Raw genomic sequence first — 19,291 nt, 5'->3', positions numbered from 1 at the left:
CACGGGCAAAACCACAAGCCCAATGGCGGTGGCGTGAACCCAGAGCCAGGCTCCTCACGCCTGGCCTCTCGAGGGCTGGTGGCTCCAAATGCTCCACAGCCGCTTTGCCCAGAGGGCATGAGCGGGCCACGGTCAGACTCCGGGCACCTGGATAGCTCCAGCACAGCAAAGGTGAAGCTGCCCTGCCAGACCCTTCTCCCACAGCCAGAGCAGGGGCCATCGGCGGCTGAGCTGAAGCTGGAGGCACTGACCCAGCGCCTGGAGCAGGAGATGGATGCTCGGCCAAAGGCCGATTACTTTGGTAAGGAGGCAGTCCACCTGTTGCCGGGAGGAGGGCTCATTGCAAAGTGTCACTGCAGGGTTTGGACCTGCAGGGTTGCATTTGCCTGGAGCTCTCCTTGGTTGTGCTCTTTCAGTTGCCCAGAGGGAGGGTGTGTTATTTAACTTTTATTATGACAGGAACTGGAAACTCTTCCTCCTGCAACACCTTTTCCTTTAGTCCTACCTCTTTAATTTTAAAGCAAAGGTAGTTTAGCAGCTTTGGGGAAGGACAGCACTGAAAAGAAGCTGGAGCAGCTATATTTTGAAGTGCCCTTCATTGCCGGCAGGGAGGCACTTAACTTTTCTTGACAGTACTCCTGGTTCTCCATGTATTAAAAGGATGTGGCCAGACCACGTGGGGGCAGGAAGGCAGCCGTCCAGCCTGCAGAAGAGTTGTGCCTGCGTAGGCTGCAGCTGTGGAGAAGGGCACAGAGCTCAGGGGAGGCTTGGTGGCACCCACCCGTCACTGAGGTGGCCACAGCCAGGTATGCTTGCAGGATCTCTTCAAGATGTGTTGCTTTGGGATGGGAAGAGTGGTGGTTTCCCAAAGTTGCCAGGATTGGCATCTTGTTCCCATCAGCACTGAAAGGATTGATGCATCCTGAAAATGGCAGAAAAACAGGCGGTGGCACGTTCTTCCCTAAATCTTGGGTTTGCGAGGAGTCCAGACCACCACCAGAGGTTATCGCTGGTACTTGGCAGTGAAAAGGGACCACTTACCTGCGAGGGTCTCCCAGTGAGAATATTAAATGTCCTGCCAGGATGGCAGAAGATGAGGGGCAAATTCAGCGTTTCCTTTCCTTGCTGTTTCACTTTACAATTTAACAGCAGATAAAATAGTTCAGCTTTTGGGAGAGGGAAACCCAGAGTTGCTGGGAAGGCTGAAAACTCCACAGTTAGCTCAACAAACAACAGGAACAGGTCTAGTGTATGGACTTTCCTCATGGTTTTAGACCTGCAGTCACAGAAGTAGAAGCAGGGACAGATTAAACTCTCCAGCTTGGTGCCAAGGAAGGGTCTGCATCTCAGGCTGCACAGGTGCTGTTACACAGGATTACATCCAGTGGGGTTAGTGGGTGGCTCAGCAGTAGTCTGAGCCACACAAGGGCTTCACACCAAACTTTGGGGATGGAGCTGGAGGGCCCACTGAGTGCCCATCTGCAAATTGCGTAACAAAATATGTCTTGGCATCAGGCTGCAGTACTTGCCCGCAGAGGGCTGTGCTGGGGCTGTTTGTTTAGTATCTGAGACTGGATTCAGCCCTGTGGCAGGGCAAGCACAGTTTTTTCCTGTCGCAGAAAAGTGATGTGTTGAGTTGCTGTACTTAGGGTGTTTTGGCCTGGAAACATGTTTCAGCACTTTCCGTCCTGTGTGGGCAGCATGCAGTTTGAATGGGCTCAAGGAGCCTTGGTGGGGGGCAACTGAATGCTGGGACAAAAGCTGGTAATGGAGATGGGGTTGGGACAGCAGTCTCGTGGGAAGTAGTGCTCAAAAGTGGGAGTGTTTTTCTGGAGGTGGCATTCAGGTCCACTGGAGATGTGTCAGGGGTCTCTCCAACAGAGCCTGCTGCGTGTGTCTTCTCCTCACGGTGCAAGTAAACCGTCTGGATTGTACCTCATCCAAAATGTGCATGGGGATTGGGTGAGGAAGCAGGGGAACCCAGTCAGTGGTTAGATTATTTTTACATTTTTGTCACAAAATAAGGGTTAGAGGCAAAAGGAGGCTTTTGTCCTATGGGAAATTTATAGTGAAGCAGAAGTAATTCAGCAGCGCAGAGTCCAACTGGTCAGGCAGCTGAGGTACCGGTGAGCCCCGGGGAGGGAGGAGGGATGGAGGCTGCCTGATCCCCAGTGAGGTATTTTGACATCCTGCTGGCAGGAGGTTTTGCACCAGAATGTAGTGTCTGAGGAATTTGGGATGGAAGAGAGGGAGAGGAAAAAAAGAAACAATGGAGTCATGGCAGAGGAAGATATAAAGTTTTGTGGAGCCACAGCTCTGTGGGGAAAGGCTCAGCAGATCTGCCCTGCGGAGGACCAAGGAACAGGAAGGGGCAAGTACTGAGGTGTTTTAATTCTGGGCCTCCTCCTCCCACTCTATTTCTCACTTTTATTTTCATTTTTTGCAGTTACCTTACTTCCTTTGTAGGAATAAAGGGCCTAGCTGGTCTTCTGACTCTATTTTTGCTATGTCCTACCCTCAAGCAAGCAACTTTAGGATGGAAAATAAATACTTTTATGTAATAGTGATAAAAAGGATCAATAGTTTGTTTTGTTGCAGACTTTTTCCCCAGTGAAGGGAAGTCTATTGCAGCAGCTTTGCAGTACACTGGAGCCAGGAAATTAAACTAGGACTGAAGTGCAAACGACTGAAGTATTTTATCAAAAACGTTTTCAGTTCTCCTAATTTTGTGTGCTGCTTTTATGACAAGGAGATTTTTTTGAAGATGAGATTGTCTCATGTTAACATACTGTCATGTTAACATACAGTCCTTCAATCTGTCTCAGTCAGGACCAGATATTTACAATGAACAATTAATTCTCTTCACAGTAAAGGAGCTGCTTTTTCCTTCACTATGTTAAAATGTGTGTTTGTAAATGAAAGCCTAGGAAAGGATAAGCTAGGGACTACGCATAATACAGGTAGGATGCTCCACTGAGGAGTAACAGCCTGGTTATCTGTCAGCACCAGCTTGCTGTGCAAAATGCTTTTTGTCTGCTCAGGGTATGTGTAATAAGTGAAAGGAAAGAAGCAAACAAAGCCAAGAGTTCTCTTTCTTTATCTCCTTTTTTTTTAAAATAGTGACCTATGTGTGAGCTGCAAAGGCTTCACGTGTCTGTGGAGGAATTTGGGTTCTCCATGAGGGCTTTTGAAGTGCTGACTTGATTTATGTGGGCTGTCAAGGAGGACATAGGGAGTCTCAGGTATCATCCAGATCTTAAGCCTGGGGAGGGAAAATCTGAAGTTGCTCCCTGGAGAGGCTGGTTCCTGTGCAGGGAAGGGGCCCCGTGTCCCCAGGAGGTGTTGTTGGAAGCCAGCTTAGGATTTATTGAAGGTTTTTTTGGTGTACTGTTTTCAGGGAACATGCAGGAATCCCACTTATTTTCCATGGTGTTACTGTGGGTGAACCAGCCTTCATCTTCCCTTGGTGAAACAGAAGATTAATTAAACAGGAGTGAATGGCAGAGTTGCAACAGCTGCAGTAGCACAACCCAGATGTTTAGTTAAGTGAAGCATCACCATCCCAAGGACTGGTGCTGCATAAGTTTTCCGGTGAGATCCAGACAGGTGCATAACCAAACCAAGCATCCACCTGCACTGCCTGGAAGTGACTTGGTAGAGGAGAGGCCTGGCTGAGGTGTGCTCAGGGGTCTGCAGGGAGGTTTGACTGTTTTAGCAGAGCCCATGGTACCACACAGTTCCTTGGTCTGCAGGCACAGATAGGTGCTTTTAGAGGTGTAACATGTTGCATGACATTTTGACCAGTGCTTATTTTGTATAGCTAGATGGAAATCTCCACCTGATGGGAGATTATCTACACCCTTACCAAGAGTTCTTTTTAAAACCATTTTTTCTTCTTGTTTTTGTTAGGTGTTGAATTCTGGCTTTCTTGGTACTTACAGCAGAACTGATAAGCTGTGGGTGTTTGGAAGGGCCCTGGGCATCTCGTTTTGCAGTGAAAAACTGGGATGCTTCCCAGCAGTCGGGCAGAGAAGATCTCATAGCAAAGCCTGCAGATTTTTTTCCCCTTGGCAGAAGTAGAGCAGTAGCTGAATCACTCAACCCTGTGGAGACCCAGCACCTTTGAATGGGTGTGGGCAGCTCAAAGGCCAGCAGTGCTCTTTCAGTGTTGTGCACAGTGACGTTAGTGTTTCACCACTGCCGAAACCGCAGCTCGTTTAACTTTAGGGCTGAACACACCCATGGACTTTATGGAACCCTGCTGATGGTGCTGCCCCAGGATGCTTCGGCAGCAACGAGGGCATTTCAGGGCTGGCAAGTGGAGAATTTTCTGATTAAAATGAAAGTTCCTCTGAGTTTGTTTTGTATGTGATGGGTGATGGTAACGGCGTCATTTCCACTGGGAATGAGCAGAGGCATCCTTCTCTACCTGCTCCTGGGAGAGTACCAAAGCTGAAAGGAGATGCCTGCCTGCAGCGGAGAGGAGGGGGGAGGCAGGGTGAGACAGGTCCTGGTGGAACAAGGAAAGCTGGAAGGATCACGGCACTTGGGCTAGTGGGTGTGTGCAGATTGCAAAGCTTATCTCACTGCAAGGAACCAAGCAAATAAGTATTGGCCTGGAATATGGTTCTTCAAGATTACAGCAGTATGCACTTCTCCTCCCTTCCTCTGGGGAGCTCAGCTGGGTTTGCAAGCTAAGGAATAATATATCAGAAGGAAAGAAAAAGGAAGAAGTTGAGGCAGAGGAGCAGTCAGTCTTTCAGCCAGGATTCTGTGGCAGTGAGAATTGAAAGGAATAAGGAGCCTCATTCATGTAGCACTGGAGTTATCGTAATCTCTGACGTCACTATAAAGTACTTAAAATGTCACTGACATGAGTTTGATGGCATTTTTGTCCTTCACTGGCAGTGTGTACATGAAGGTCTACAGCAAGGTCTCGGGTCAAGAACATGGCATTGAAAAAGGTACAGAAAAATTGCGTTTACCAGCTCTGTGGTTCTTTGAGCAGAGTGTCTGTACATCTTTACTACCACTGTTCACAGTAGTGAACAGAACCAAACTGCCAGGTTTTCCACACACTCCATCTCACCCAGGCCTCCAGATCCCCTTGAAATCACCTCTTCAGCAAGAGCAATGGCACAGTAGCGGATAACAGCATAGCAAGGCATGCAATGTGTGTAACTCAGAATTTGTTGCAGAAATTACTTGGTTATGGTGAGCCACGGGGAGGTGAGTTCAGATTCTGGATAAATTCTGAAATAAAAGCAGAACTGAGCATCACATTGTGTATGACAGGGTGAAGGCTTTTCTCAGCAGACAGTCTTTGAAACGTGTGTACAAGTGGAGGGTTTGGTTCTCCTGGGATAAGTAGATGGGCTGGAAATGCACAAGGTGTCCCTTCACAGAGTCCTCCCTGTCAGAGTGTCAGAGCAACATTCTAGCGGGGAGGACCCTTGCGAAGGTACAACTTCTGGGTCTACTGGATTAGCTCTGCGCATGTGTGGACAGATGGGAATGGTGATACCAGAGATATTTATGTGCAAAGTCTCTGGGGGGTTCTTCAGCATAAATCTGGTCTCCTGTAAGGAAGGGGGAAAAGGCAGTTACATCTGTTGGAGAAGAGTCAGTCTGATTGTGGAAATGTGGCTTGCATGCAGCATCTGCAAGGGGTAGAACAGACTTACTCTTCCAAGTGCTGTTTCTGGATTAGCCACATATGCAAACCCACACCACCACAATCATCCTGCCACTGCATTCCTCTTATCTGGGACCAAATTGACATGGCAAGGAAATCTCACCATGGAAGCAGCACACCATTGCATTTGGCCCTTCAAAATTAAGCAGCAGCCTTAGCAAACCCAACGAGGAGCATAGGAAAGCTGGGCTGTACTGAGTGTTGCTGAGAAGAGGATGCTGCTGGAAAGAAGAGGGGTGCTGCTGGAAAAATGCACAACTGTGTTCTTGTTTTGTAGATCGATGTTGTCTGGCATGTGGAAATAAATCGTACCAACAAACCCCAGAAAATGCTCCTGTTCATCATGGCTTATGTTGAATTTTTAGTGAGTGGGATATAGTAAGTAACACAACTCCTTCTGGTGAGTGTGAAATAGCAACGCTTGGAGGAAAAAATGTCTCCAGTGGCTTAGGGTCTGGTTGTAAATGGAAATGCACTTATTGAACTTTGAGGGTGGGACTGACATTTCAGACTGAGCACCGTGTTTGCTTTCATTTCTGACAGCCCTTGAGGTCTGCATCAAACCTGTCTGGTCACGTGAGCTGAGGCTGTTCCTGGTGACAGCCCTCCTGGTTTGCAGTGCAGAGATGCAGTATGGCAAGTGCTGGGAAGTGGCCTACAGGGCATGTTTTCGGTCCCAGCTCTGCCCCAAAAGTCCCTTTGTTCAGACACTCAGCTGCAGCGCGGGCGGTTGCTTGCCACATGATGCAAAAGGGAACAGAGATTTCTTTGTTGTCCGGGGCCGACTGCCCTGCCGGCAGAAATTGAACCGAAATCAGCAGTTTCCATCCCTTTCCCTTTCCAGATCGGGCTACCATTCTGCTCGTGTACTCAGCCATGAATTTACTGGTGCCGTGCATGTGTTTGTCATCCTGGTGGTAAAAGAGAAACCTTTCATTTCTTCTTAATAACGTTGTCTAAGGTTCAAACCTGTAATTTCAGAGGGCATATCTGCTTGAATCGCCGCTTGCATGAACTCTTGTTATGTGTGGCAAAGTTACCGAGCACAGGAATCAGGCATCTTACTGAGCTGTGGCTACTCAGGATCGCTCTGCTTTGAGCTGAGGGCAGAAGTTTCTGCTAAAAGCTGCTCCATGCCAAGAAAATTACCCGGAATTGCTGACTAGTGTCAGCGGCATGTGGGGCTGGACTGATGCTGCTGACATTTTAACACTACGCCCTGGCTAGCAGAAAGCACACTCAGCACTGTTTCGGGAAATAGTTGCTGGAGCTGGCGTGGAGCAGGGCACAGAGCCTCTTTTGCAGTGGGATGGGGTTGGAGGTAGCCTCTGTTGCACTGCCTTCCATCAGGCTGGCTTCACACACGTGTTGCTGAGCTCAGCGACTGGCTGCCGTCAGCAACAGGTATTGCTTTACCTTGCATAGCCGAAGCCAAAAAAACAGGATCATTGTGACAGCAGGAGTGAATTATAAAAAAAAGGCAAAAGGAAATGAAAAATCAATAAAAATCACCTTTTTTTGCGTTTTCAGGGAGGTGTGCTGAGAATCAGGGATGAAGGCTCAAGTATGTTGCTTAAAATACTTCAGAATATTGTATCTGTAAAAAAGCAAAGACTTATTTACAGAGTAATTCCACTTGCTACTGAGATTTAATAGGCTTCCAAATAAGATTTAGCAAATACATGCAAGAACATAAACTAGATACAGATGTGCCATAATGCCATTTTTCACTTGTCAGCCTTGGCACAGGACATGGATGAATATTTATAGCATGGCTGGTTACTACATAGTTGAGTAATTTATCACATTATAGTTTTTACAGACAAGATTGTCAATTTATTTTAAAAGCCCTTTCATTCTGTGACTTTATTTTCCATGTTTTAGGGGCCTACATTTTTAAAGAAGTGGGCAGAAGAGTTAATCAGGGGATGAAATGGAGTACGTACTTAAAGGAAGGAGGAAAGATAATGGGACTGGTATAGGTCGAGAGGTGGAGGAAGGTTTCAGTACAGATGTGGGAGCCTGGGCAGCTCTTGCAGGACCTGGCCAGTCTGTCATCTGTCCCACTGGGGAACCCACAGGGGCACTGCCTACATTCTGAAGCTTAATGGGGTGGACAGGAGAGAGCAGAGGCAATTTCTGCCCTCCATGGGGTTTGCGTTACCGTATTTCATAGCGGCTTACGCCTGCCAGCATCTTTACTGGGCACTGTGTCTGCACTCAGCTGCTGTGCCTTCTGCCTCCTGCTTCTTCTTGCTGCTCATCCATAGTCAGTGTCACCCGGCTGCTTTGTGGAAAAGAGGAAATAGGAACACGCTGGTGAATTTTTCTGGAGCAGCCACTCATTGGCACAGAGAAGGGGAAAACACAGCACTTGCAGTGCAATAACTGCATTGGCTCTGTGGAAAGCTTGGTGGGTGTCGTGGAAAATTGGCAGGTTTTCTGGTCTCAAAACTTTCTGCTCAGCATTGCTGTAGTCAAGAGGGAATTTTGAGTTCTTAGCTTTTGTGTCAGATCACTGCACAAAAACTCAGGCTGCTGCTGAATGTGTGCATTCCTGGGAGAGCACATCCATTTGAAAAGGGAAATTTTCTTATCTTTGCCTTGACTTTTTTTTTTAATCTTTCTTTAATGCCTGCATGATTTATCTTTTGCTTTCTTAAAATGTTTCTTTCAATAAATGAGATAAACCTGCTCAGTTCAAAAAGAATTAGCGAGTTTTGCTCACTTGGTGCCAGTCTGTGTACTGGGATGGGCCTGCAGCCAAGCTAGTGTTTCAGTTAGGGTTGGATTTGGACAAAACAAAGTAACTAATTATTCTCTGCAGTCTTCTGTCCAGGTTTGTGTCAGTGTGGACTCTGGCTCTGAGTGCAGTGGGGCTTGGCGCAGCACTAGGACAGCTTTCAGCATGCTTGTTGAATGCACACAGGCAGCTGCAGCACAGAGAGCCAAGTCTGCTCAGGAAAAACCTGGGAAAATCAAGTACCTGCTATTCAGCAGCCATGTGTATGCTACTGCAAAAGACTCCTGAGTGTTTTTATCCCTGGAGTGTGAAAACTGATGGCCGCGGCTATCGGATGCAGGAAGAAATTTACTCACCCTGGGAGTGCCAGCGTGGTGCTGCCAGAGTTGGGAGTTACTTTTCAGCACTGTTGTAAGCATGTTGGGTTTCTTCCTAACTTTCTCCAGACCTTTCCAATTAATCTGGAACTTGTGGTGCCCCAAAAGAAGCCACGTTTTATTAACCCCAGCATAACTAAGGATCTCCAGCAAGATGATGCTGTCCCTCCTCTTGGGCCAGTAGGAGCAAGATGTGACCAACAGTCCCTTGCTCCAGGGAATTTTAAGAGTCAGGGTGAATGAGACTGAGCAGCAGTGGAAAGAGAGACCTGGAGGTGAAGTCACATCAGAGTCATTGTGGACCAGAGACAGAAACACATCACCTATTTTTCCTTCACACTGCCCCTTTTGGGTAGATTTGTGTTTATTTGCTTGAACACAAATTAAAGTTTCTAATTTAGATGTAGTTAAAGAGTGATGCTACTCTAAAAATGATCTATAGCAATCACAGGGTGATGCTGAAGTGAGTAAGCTGACTTGATGTGTCATTTTCCTCCGTAATCAACTTTGTCTCTCGGGCCTCCATTAGTGGTTTTGGGTGGACTTGCTGCATTTCTCCTTGCAAGATGGAAGGAACAGATCCTTCTAGCGTAGGGGGCATGAAACTCCATTGTCACTTCTTACTCTGTTATCAAAATAGTTTTACATGGAAATGTGAGATTTGAGAAGTCCTAGGTGAACACATAACAACCTTTGTCAATCTGCAGTGCTAAAGTCTTCTCCCTGCAATCCCTCTCCACCACCCCCCCCCACTGTGCATCCGCCCCATTTGTGCTATTTCCAGCCCCTTTGGGTAGGCCTGGAGGGTCCCAGAGGCTTCCTCATGAGGTGGAAATCCTCATCCTGTGCTCTCTGCCCAGCTTGGGTTTGGGGTTGGAGCCCCACATCCAGGATGGGTGCTAGTGGAAAGGTGCTTGGCTGTGCCAGCAAGAAACTGAGCTGAGTGTGGTCATCTCCCCCCTCTGGAGCTCTAGAGCTGACCCTGGTCTTTAGGTAACAGTGGTGACAGGGAAGCCTGAGTACGAGGAACAGCTTGAGCTTGCACTTGGGACAGTTTATAGCCAGAAGTTGATTGTATGTGCTGTCCTTGGCTCTCCCTCACCCCATTGGCCGCCTGAGAGTCAGCCCTGCTCGGCTGCTCGGCATCCTCTCCTTAAAACTCACGTTTTTCTTGCCTTGTCCTGCAAGAGGTGAGAGGAATGTCTGCAGACAGGTGGTTTGTAGATAGCACCTGTGTGACTGATAGAGGGAAGAGAGGTAGGTGTCTTGTAGTCCAGCTCTGTTTCAGTGGGAAATCTTTAGGGCCTTCAGCAGACACTACTGGGGGAGCTAAGTGAAGAGGTGTGTTTTCCTCACATCAGTTGCAACCATCAAGCTTATCTTATACAATAAGTAGCAGAAACTATTGGTCTGTGAACAGCTCTGAGCACCACTTACTAATACCCGGGCTTTTGTGAGGGTCCTTGAACGGGGTTAGATGTATATAAAGGTTGTAGGGAGAAGAAAGGAGATTCCACTGTAGCCAGACAGAGCTGTTCTTGCACAGTGTATTTTTTTGCAAGAGTCTTACACGCTGGAGGTTTGATGACCGTCGTGACCACTGTTAACAGCGTCTCTCAGGGCAGGTGCTGCTGGTGTCACCTGTGCCTTGTGGCTTCAATGAACCACATGGTCCTAAGCTGTCAAGCCACCATGATGAACTACATGTGTTGTCACCCAACCAGTGATCCCAGACACCCCCTTGGGTCCCACTTCTGACCTCTGTCTCCCTGTTCTATCTTCCAGGCACCTGTGTGAAGTGCAGCAAGGGAGTGTATGGAGCAAACCAGGCTTGCCAGGCCATGGGCAACCTCTACCATGACAGCTGCTTCACCTGTGGAGCCTGCAGTGAGTACCCCTGCTTGGCCTGCCACGGGGCCAGGCCCTGGAGCTAACTCTTTGGGCTTAACATTTTTCTGGTGTAAAGAGGGGGTGAAAAAGAAGGTACTAATTGAATTATCTGCCACATGGAGTCTGCCACAGCTGTATGTTTTGGTGGTGGTGGTGGTTGCTGTTTGGTTTTGAATGGTTTGTTGCGAGGCATGTAGAAAAGATATTTTGGATTGTGCCAGGCTTCTGCCTTCTGGTATGGGGGATGGTTGTTTTCATTCCTCTGCCTCTCAGTTATAGCCACATTTTTTTTTTACATATGTGAGTATTTTTTCAAAGGGGCAGTGAATATGCCTTAGCTGGCACGTGGAGGGTTTTGTCTCATCAGACTTTACAGCCATTCTGGCCTTTCAGTCTGAGGACCCCAGGGAAGGCCAGTGGAACTGGTTATTGTGCAGAGTTATCAGGCTGGGAGCAGCGATGATGGGCCCTGTGAAATCTGCCAAGAAACAAAGTAAATAGTTCAGGTGGCCCTGCTGACCTCCCTGGTGCTTGTCAGACCCCCACCTGAAGCTTGCTGGAGCGTACAGCATGCTGCAATGTGTGTATCCTCCTAAGCAGCTTTTCAATGAGGTCTGTAATGGAACTGGGGTGAGGAGCAGGCCACCTGCTTTTAAATTGTGGCTGTGTTTGTAAGACAGTGTTTTTTCCATTTTATTATGTTTAACTCCAGCGCTAGTAGCGTATTTTTAGAAATGTAGCTGTGTATGTGGTGGCAGAAAAAAAAATAATCTTCTGCTGCTTTTGTATATATGAGTTTGGTTTTCCCAGATGAGGCTTAGGGTTTTTCTTCTGGGTTGTATTTAGAGTTGTAAACTCATCAGGACTGCATGTGTTTTATTTGGAGCTGTAAAGTGGGAATAAATATAGAAAGATGTGTATGCTTTTTAATAATAGCTGAACCTTGAACTGTGCTCATTTCCCAGCTGTCCAACACCAGCTGCCCTGCCTCACCTATGTTTTCGGTATAGCACTTCACCATCATCTAACCGAAAATTGAAAAGAAAAAGTGGTCTTTGCATGTAATGGCAGTTTCCTAAAGGCTCAGAAGGCAGCATCTCACTCTTCTGTCTTCTCTTATAAGTTAATTCAAAATTAATTCGTTAATCTCCTCCCCTGGAGAGGATTCCTGGCTGCAACCAGGACTTTCCTTCAGGGACCTCTCGCCCTCTATGGCCGGGCGAGGCTTCTGAACGCTTCTGAACTGCCCTTGTACCCAAAGCTCTTGTTAAAAATAATCCAGCAGCAGGTTCGAGCTGTCTTAAATTTCTAACATTACTACTGTGCAACTGGTGCTTTAGAAAGAAACACTTTCGATCCTCTCTCTAGAATGAATTTTACAACCTTTATTTGGAGACCAGTGTTACAAAGGTACTTGTGGATCGCAGAGGTATCCATGGTTACTTCTGTTTATGTTTGTCTGTATTTGGTTAAAAATTAGCTTAGTCCCATTTCTATTGAGGTAGGTTGAAAGAACAACTACTTGCTGCTTATTCTAAAAGTCAACCCTTTCCAAAAGGTTTCCAGTGCAAGACAAAAAGGTGTAGATGTCAGGTGAGATTTAGAAAGGTGGAAAGAAGCTAAGGTAAGGTTAGCAAAGTGAAGCCCATTTTCTCTCTTACCCGGGCTGTAACTGAGAAATGTGCTGAGTAGATGTGTTGGGGCAAATGGTTTCAAATGAAAAGTAAAATTAAAAAATAAAGCTAGGGAAGATGGTAGGGAGGGGAAAAAAAGATCGGGGAACCTGGAGCTGAGTAGAAAATACTGTATTCCAATACAAAATAAAAAAGGGAGTCATGGGAGGATAAACAAGAACCTAATTTAACTTGTTATGTGCAGGAGAGTAACCAGTCATGAAAGCTCAAGTCTATCCCATTGTGGCAGTGTCTGTACCAAGATGGAAACTGGAAGCAGCGGCAGCCAGCCAGGGTGACATGGATGGATGGAGGGGAGGGTGTGTGGTGGTGTGGGATTCCCAGCACTCTCAAGAAGAGTGTCACTGGAGGGAGGCCCCCACAGGAGTGGTGTTTCCCTCATGTGCACACACCTCGATGGGCGGCAAGGCTTGCAAGAAACCATCCAGAGCGGGGGGAGTTTCCTGCACTGCCCCCATGCTCTGCATGGCCTTCATGCACCGGTCGCTTGCTCTGGGGCTTTGCTGCCTGGCTTGTTCTGATTCATCAAGCCTCTTTGAGTTGTGGCTGCTTGACTCACGATGCCTGGGCTGGTACATGCCGTCCTGCCCTGCGCTCAGGGAGGAAATGTACCCGAGGGGAATCCCCCCTTTTGCAGACTGAAGTAATTTCCCAGTCCCACAGACCATCAGCTGCTGTGGGGACAAAGGGTATGCAGCTCTGTCATTCACCCAGGGAGAACACATGCCTCTCTGCAGGTTTTCTGTCATCTGTGTCGCTGCAGTAAATGTGGTAAGACCATTTTATCTGCCAGAAAAATAAATATTTGTTTGGACAGTGTTGCCTGTCTAGCGGAAACTCTGGTTTCTAGCTAAAAAGTAAGTAGTGCTTTTAAGGTCAAGTGGAGTTCATCTTGGACACCATCCAGGACAAACTTGACTTTGAGAAGTCAAAGTTGCTCATGATTTCAGTCCTAAAATTTCTGCTCCGATGGAACACTGACTATCCTCTACTCCAATAAATATACAAAATTACCTATTAAGGTAAAGCGTATTGTCCTCCAGATATTTATAACCACTGTCCTGCTGTTTTCATTCTAGGGAGGATTTCTAATTTTGCTTGTAGTTGGATTTGTGTCCAAATGTGTATTTGTTTCCCTGACAGAGAAAACCGAGAGGGTCTAAGAAGCAAGGGGTTGGGGGGGAGTGATACCTCATAGTGCCAAATTTCCTCTGCCTTCTGCTTCCCAATACACGTATGTTCAGAGATAAATGATAGAGCAGTTTGTTGAACAGAGCTGTGCACACATTGCAGGGTTCAGTTGGCAAGAAAAAAATGTACTGTTTTATCTGAGCCAATGGCATGTAATGCAGAAAATTTGGCTTAGAGGTCAAAACAACAGATTTAGAATTATTACTTTGGCATAAATGTCTCATTTATCTTCTTGTTTGTTACAGGGCAGAGGCACAAACAAGGCAGCCTTTTGCAGAGAGGGAGAGAAACTTCAGGCTCTTTCTGCAGGATTAGTAATAAATGATATTTGCTTTACAGAAGGGCCACAAAAATAGGTTAAAAAAAAAAGGCCCCAAAATACATACAACTACTTCCTGCAAGCTCAAGGTGTCTGTTTCCGTCTTGGGTTTGGGGTTTTTTTTTTCAACTTGTTGGACAAACACTTGTAGCTGTCAAATGCTTTGTAAGATATTAACTATTTAAGTTAAATCACTACTTTATACCTCGTCAGAACACGAAATATACAAGTGTTTCCAGATGTTATTTACTATTTAGGAGTAAGGAGACCTTATAAATTATATACATTTAACTAGAGAGTATCACTCTAACCTACTGGGGAGTTTTAGTGTTTTCTCTAGGATTCAACCAGGCTTATATCTGACAGAACTTTTTAGCTCTCCTAGCAGTGTAATTTAGAGCATAAGGGACTTGTACTTGAACAACTTAGTCCTCAGAGGAAATCAATCTGAAAGCTAAAAAAGTGCAAGGGAAGTGTCAGAGATGGCTGTGAAGGAAATCAGAAGGTGAGGAACGAAATCAGAAAGAAAGAACTGATTGCATGGTGGTTTGAAGGAAGGTTTGATGTTGAGCTACAACACAAGGGCCAAAGTGAGGACCAGATTTTGGACCCTTACTGCGGAGAGTTGGAAACCTTGCACGTTTGCCACATTACAGAATTCAACCTTTGACGTCAACATCACTGCATTACTTTCTTTTCTTTTTATTTTTTGTGAGCTGAGATTAGTGTTCATGTCTGTGTGGGGGTAACAGGCTGCTGTTCCAGTGACAGAGCTTGAAATAACTGTCTGCCTTTTACCACCCTCTGGGTATATATATTTTTTATTTAGTATTTCACAACATAGTTGTGTTTAGAAGTATCAAGGGTCATTTACTAAACTAAGCTATTGAAGCAGTGTTCTCTGGACTAATTAGTTTTACTGCAGTGATTATAAAGCATGACTACTTAGAGCAGTGCAGCTCTTGGTGCCTTTGGGCTAATTATTTTGAATAAGCATGTCCTGAATTGGTATGTAACTCTGGGAACAACAAAGCCCTGGTTTTTATTGGCACTTCTAAGTAACTCTACAAGTAGAAAGTCACCTTTTTCTGCACGTGTGATTTAATCCCAGACAGCAGGATAGCCAGCCTTGCCAAGTGAATTTCCCTGCAGCACATGTATGTGCATGGTTATCTTCAGATGCAAAAACCGCCATCTCTTCTAGTGGAGGCAGAATTTACTGCCTTCAATTGGATATAAACCCACTACGCCAATTGACATGCTTGAGAAACGTGCAGATCTTCAAAGTGGAGAGTGCAAGGATTGCCAATAATTCATCCTCAACATCCCTTCAATAAAATTATCATGCCAGAGTCTGCATAGTAAACGCTTTTTTTTTTTTTTTTAGCAAAACTACTGTCTACTGTCAGGAAGGATTAAGATGTGCCTGGATGTACAGTTCGGAAGACAGAGAATTCATCAGTGCATGTTTCTGCTCTGGCCTAAATTGCTGCTATGCTCTTGCTGACTTTTTATCTTCAATCTCTCAGCTTGCCGGTGAAAAATTCTGTTGTTCATAAGAAGTGCTTGCTGTAGATGAGAAAAGCAGGGCAAGTTTTATAGAAAGGTGACAGTACTTGTTCCTTTTCTGGCCAGATTTCAAGGCAGCAGTGATTTGGGATCTGAGCTGAAGGGACTTTGCCATGGTTCAGGTGTCCTCAGTAGATATCCCTGATGGAAAGGTGCAAGTGTTCAGCTCACACAGGGGGCTGCAGTCAGGAACTTAAAAATATAGCAGTGGTTTCAGTCAATTGCATGTGTTTTAGTGCTGGTTAAAAGTCTGAAATTATTAGGACAATGTGAGAAAAAAGGTTGAAAACTTCAGTGGAATAAATTTCCAGTCTTTCCAGTCTTTTTATTTTATAATGTCATCTTCAAAATACTGTTTTCTGTTAAGAACAGGCTTTGGATTAGTCATGCTGTAAAGTTTTTAGGAGGGTTCTTACAATGTTTTAGTAGTACCTGTGAGTAATTTTCTAAGTAGCATCTCAGCAAGCACTGAGGCCCCTTCCATACCTAGAGAAATTTAAAAATACTCTCTCATGTAGTTTAGATGCAGAGTTACATTCACCAAGATCACAGAGTCACCCTCTTTCCTCCTTTGAGGCTCTGTGCATTTCAGTGGCAGTCACTGGGTGACAGGGTGAGAGGCCAGCTCTGATGGCCACCTGGTTTTGGTGTGTTGGGGAATGGGGCAGCAGTCCCCAGTGTGATGCACAGTGACTGAGCACTGGAGTGAAAAGCAGTCACTCAATCAGGGACATCCTGGATCGTAGCACTGCTTTGTCCCAGGGTGACTGTATCTTACCTCTGAATTTTGAAGCTTCTAAGGGTTTTCTCTAAAAAGAACTCTTGAATATCTTCTTGCAACAGTTTGCCATCAGCAAAGCAGAGCTGTTGCTCAGTTGTGTGGTGTGCTGTGGTTTCTCAGTGTTTCCCTCTGGGGATCCGTTTTTGCTCATGAGGGATTGTATTGCTGTTAGCAGCAACTGACCTTTCTCATGTGTGCCAGAGCATGTTTTTGGCTTTCAGGCATCGGATCTTTTTCTCTGAGTTTTGTTTTTTTGATTGGGTTGTTTGGTTTTTTTAACTGCCTCAGATGTATGGTGAGAGCACAGAGGGTACTTTTTGCAATCTTACCATACAGCTGGTGTAGTTGAGAGACAGACTGAATATCTTACATGGTAATGGAGCTGTGTCTTAGCACAGTTTCTTCTCAGAGATATCCTATCCTCCTGCCTGTGTTTTCACCAAGACTATGGTCTGTCCTGGAATGTCTGCTGGTTGATCACAGTCTGAGTTTACCTGATTTGGAGGATGTGCAGGCATTTAAGGGACCCTTTTGTGCAGGCCCAGTTCAAGACCAGATTGAAAGTATTAACGCTTCTGTGTCAGCCTCAGTGCTGCCTCCAGCTTTAATGGTGGCCAACAGAAATGGGACAGATGGCAGAAATTAAGTAGAGCTCTCTGATACTTGACCTGGTCTGCAGTGCATGGTAGGACACCATACTGCCCTGCCTGTCAGCAAAGTATCCATGGAAGGCTCCAAAAACACACGTCCTGGCCAGGAACTGTGGTGGGTCTCATGTACTGTGGGCATCAGGGACTTTTGAATGATAGGGAGGAGCCAAGGTCTCTGGGCTCTGGCTGCACCCATTTTACTGCCTGTGGAGTGTGCGTGGACCAGAGCAGGTTCTTCAATCCAAATGTCGTCACAGATTTACATGGGAAGACTGAAAACTGGGGGAAGGGCTGTAGCTTGAGCCTGAGCCACCCAGGACTGAGGAGGAGCTTCTTTCAATCAGTAATCACATGTCCAAATTTACCTGAAATTTCTGTGGTTCTCTGAAAAGGACTGATTTTTGTAACAACAGAGGCCCAGGGCTGTCAGCCTGGAAGGGACTCAGGAGCAGCTGCCGGTCAGCAGTGATTTTTGCCCATCTGCTGTATAGATACCACAGGGTGTTCCATGGCGCTTAGATAAGGGATAAGTGAGGTCCACACACTGCCTCCCCAGCAATGCAGGGCCCTGGTCTTGCATCCTCTTAGAGCCCTGGGATCTGGATGTGGCCCTGTACCACTGTAGGCATTTAGAGCTCTCTCTTGTCTTTGAACATGGGTTTGTGAACCCATTGTCCTTTAAATAAATAAACAGAAAAGCAACTTAGAAAGTTGAGTCCAACTCCCCAGCAAGCAAATGATGCATTTCCCAAGACCCTCCTTGGGCCAATGCAAGCCCCTGGGAAACCTCTCCTCTGTATGAACTTCAAAAAGAGAGAGGCATCAGCATCCTGGGAGTGCTGCCTGATGGTATGCCTATTATCAGCTGCTAAGCAAAGTGTGTTTATTTTAGCACAAAGGCACTAGTGACTAAGCTTGAAATATTTTGAAATTGGTGCTGAAATGACCTTGAGGTCATCCTGAAGGTTCCACAGCTAAACAGATTAGACAGACGTGTAAGGGATGAGCAGTACATAAAAACTCAGGGCTCAAACACCCTGTTAGAGAAACGAACAAGATACCTTGTAACAACAAGTGAAGACATTAAGGTTGAAATGCCAAAGAATTTTAATTGTCTGAATTTTATCAGGTGCGAGATTAGCTAAATTCAGGGTGAAGTGAAAGTGAAATATGGTCAGGAACCAGCAGTTTAAGACATGTCGTAGAGCAACTGATCCTCAAAGCAGCAAGCCACACATTAATATTTCTATGTTTTTCAAAAGACATCCTCTCTGTAGTCTTCGTGATGCATATATAAAGTAGGCAGTGATCAGTACGTGATTCCTCATATGCCATTTAAGTTCTTAATCCTTCCTTTTGGTGAAAATACAATAGAATCTCTGTGCTCAAGTGAAACCTGTGCCAGCCTCTGCAGGCACAGTCAGAAGTATTGCTTTTGAGATGGTCTTGTTTAGTTTAAGGTACTGTCCCGTGGCAGGGAGCTCAGCACAGGGACAGAATCCACTGCCACCCTGCTCTGTGCTGGGGGACAGTCCCAGTGCTGTTTCTTTCACGAGTGTGGCTGCAGCCAGAACATGCATTTCCCAACTTGACCGGGACAGTCCCCAGCGCAGCCTGGGGAAGTGAGCTTTTCCTGCATCTTGCTTTCCCAACTGTATGATGAGAGGGTACTTCCTCACCTCAAAGACACGCTGGGAGAAGTTCTTTCCGAACTGGGTAGGGAGAGGCTGAGAGCAGCAGAGGAAGACATCAGCTCTGTTTGCATGCACTACTCCCAGGGTGGCTGCAGGAGCACACAATCACTTGTGGTTTTTGCAAATTTCCTTTTACATTTCTGCCAGCAGCTTAAAGAGAGTCATGTACAGGAGATAAAAATAGTTAAAATGCCCACCTCTTCCGTAAAAAAAGTAATTAAATCATCCTTGCCCTCCCTCAAAGTGCTCTTGGTGTCAGTTCTGCACAGATTCATGTAATGCCAACTTACAAATTCTTTATAAAGAGGTTTATCCCTTTGCTGAATGAGCTTGCAGCAGGAGCCCAGACACAGCACACTGGCAATGGCACCTACTCTGCGGGTCTGTTGCCATCAATCTTAACCTGCTAATGTCACAGGGTTAAAAATACACTGGGTGCAGAATGGCTGGTAAATGCTTTTTTTGTCACCGCGGAAGAATGATGTCGTGGCAGTGATCCAAACCTCATCCCTTCTGCTGGAATGGCTGCTGCTCATGCACCAGCCAGGGCCTTTTTCCAAAGAAACCTCTCCTCATTCCATGGCCCCATGTATATGTTTTTCCTCACCACTGTCAGCTTGTCTTTAAGGAGAGACATTGCATGTAGGTGGAAAGTCACTTGAGCACCTCCTGTTGCACTAAACAGAGA

The 19,291-nt window shown here is 46.1% G+C and overlaps 1 protein-coding gene across 1 annotated transcript in view; it reads left to right on the top strand.

The window, feature by feature from the left end:
- Positions 1-6: 6 nt before the first annotated feature.
- Positions 7-19,291, top strand: part of LIMD1 (LIM domains containing 1) — a gene marked incomplete at its 5' end in the record, with an annotated part of 32,460 nt that continues 13,175 nt past the window's right edge. The window contains 2 exons of the mRNA XM_018075767.2: positions 7-301; positions 10,601-10,702. Coding sequence (XP_017931256.2) covers positions 7-301; positions 10,601-10,702 — 397 coding nt within the window. The remainder of the gene's footprint in view (positions 302-10,600; positions 10,703-19,291) is intronic.

The sequence above is a fragment of the Manacus vitellinus genome, unplaced genomic scaffold (assembly GCF_001715985.3).
Source record: "Manacus vitellinus isolate BGI_N305 unplaced genomic scaffold, ASM171598v3 scaffold_3_pilon, whole genome shotgun sequence".
NCBI lineage: Eukaryota > Metazoa > Chordata > Aves > Passeriformes > Pipridae > Manacus > Manacus vitellinus.
The sequence above is the reverse complement of the archived record's forward strand: the minus strand, read 5'-3'. Positions and strand labels throughout refer to the sequence as shown.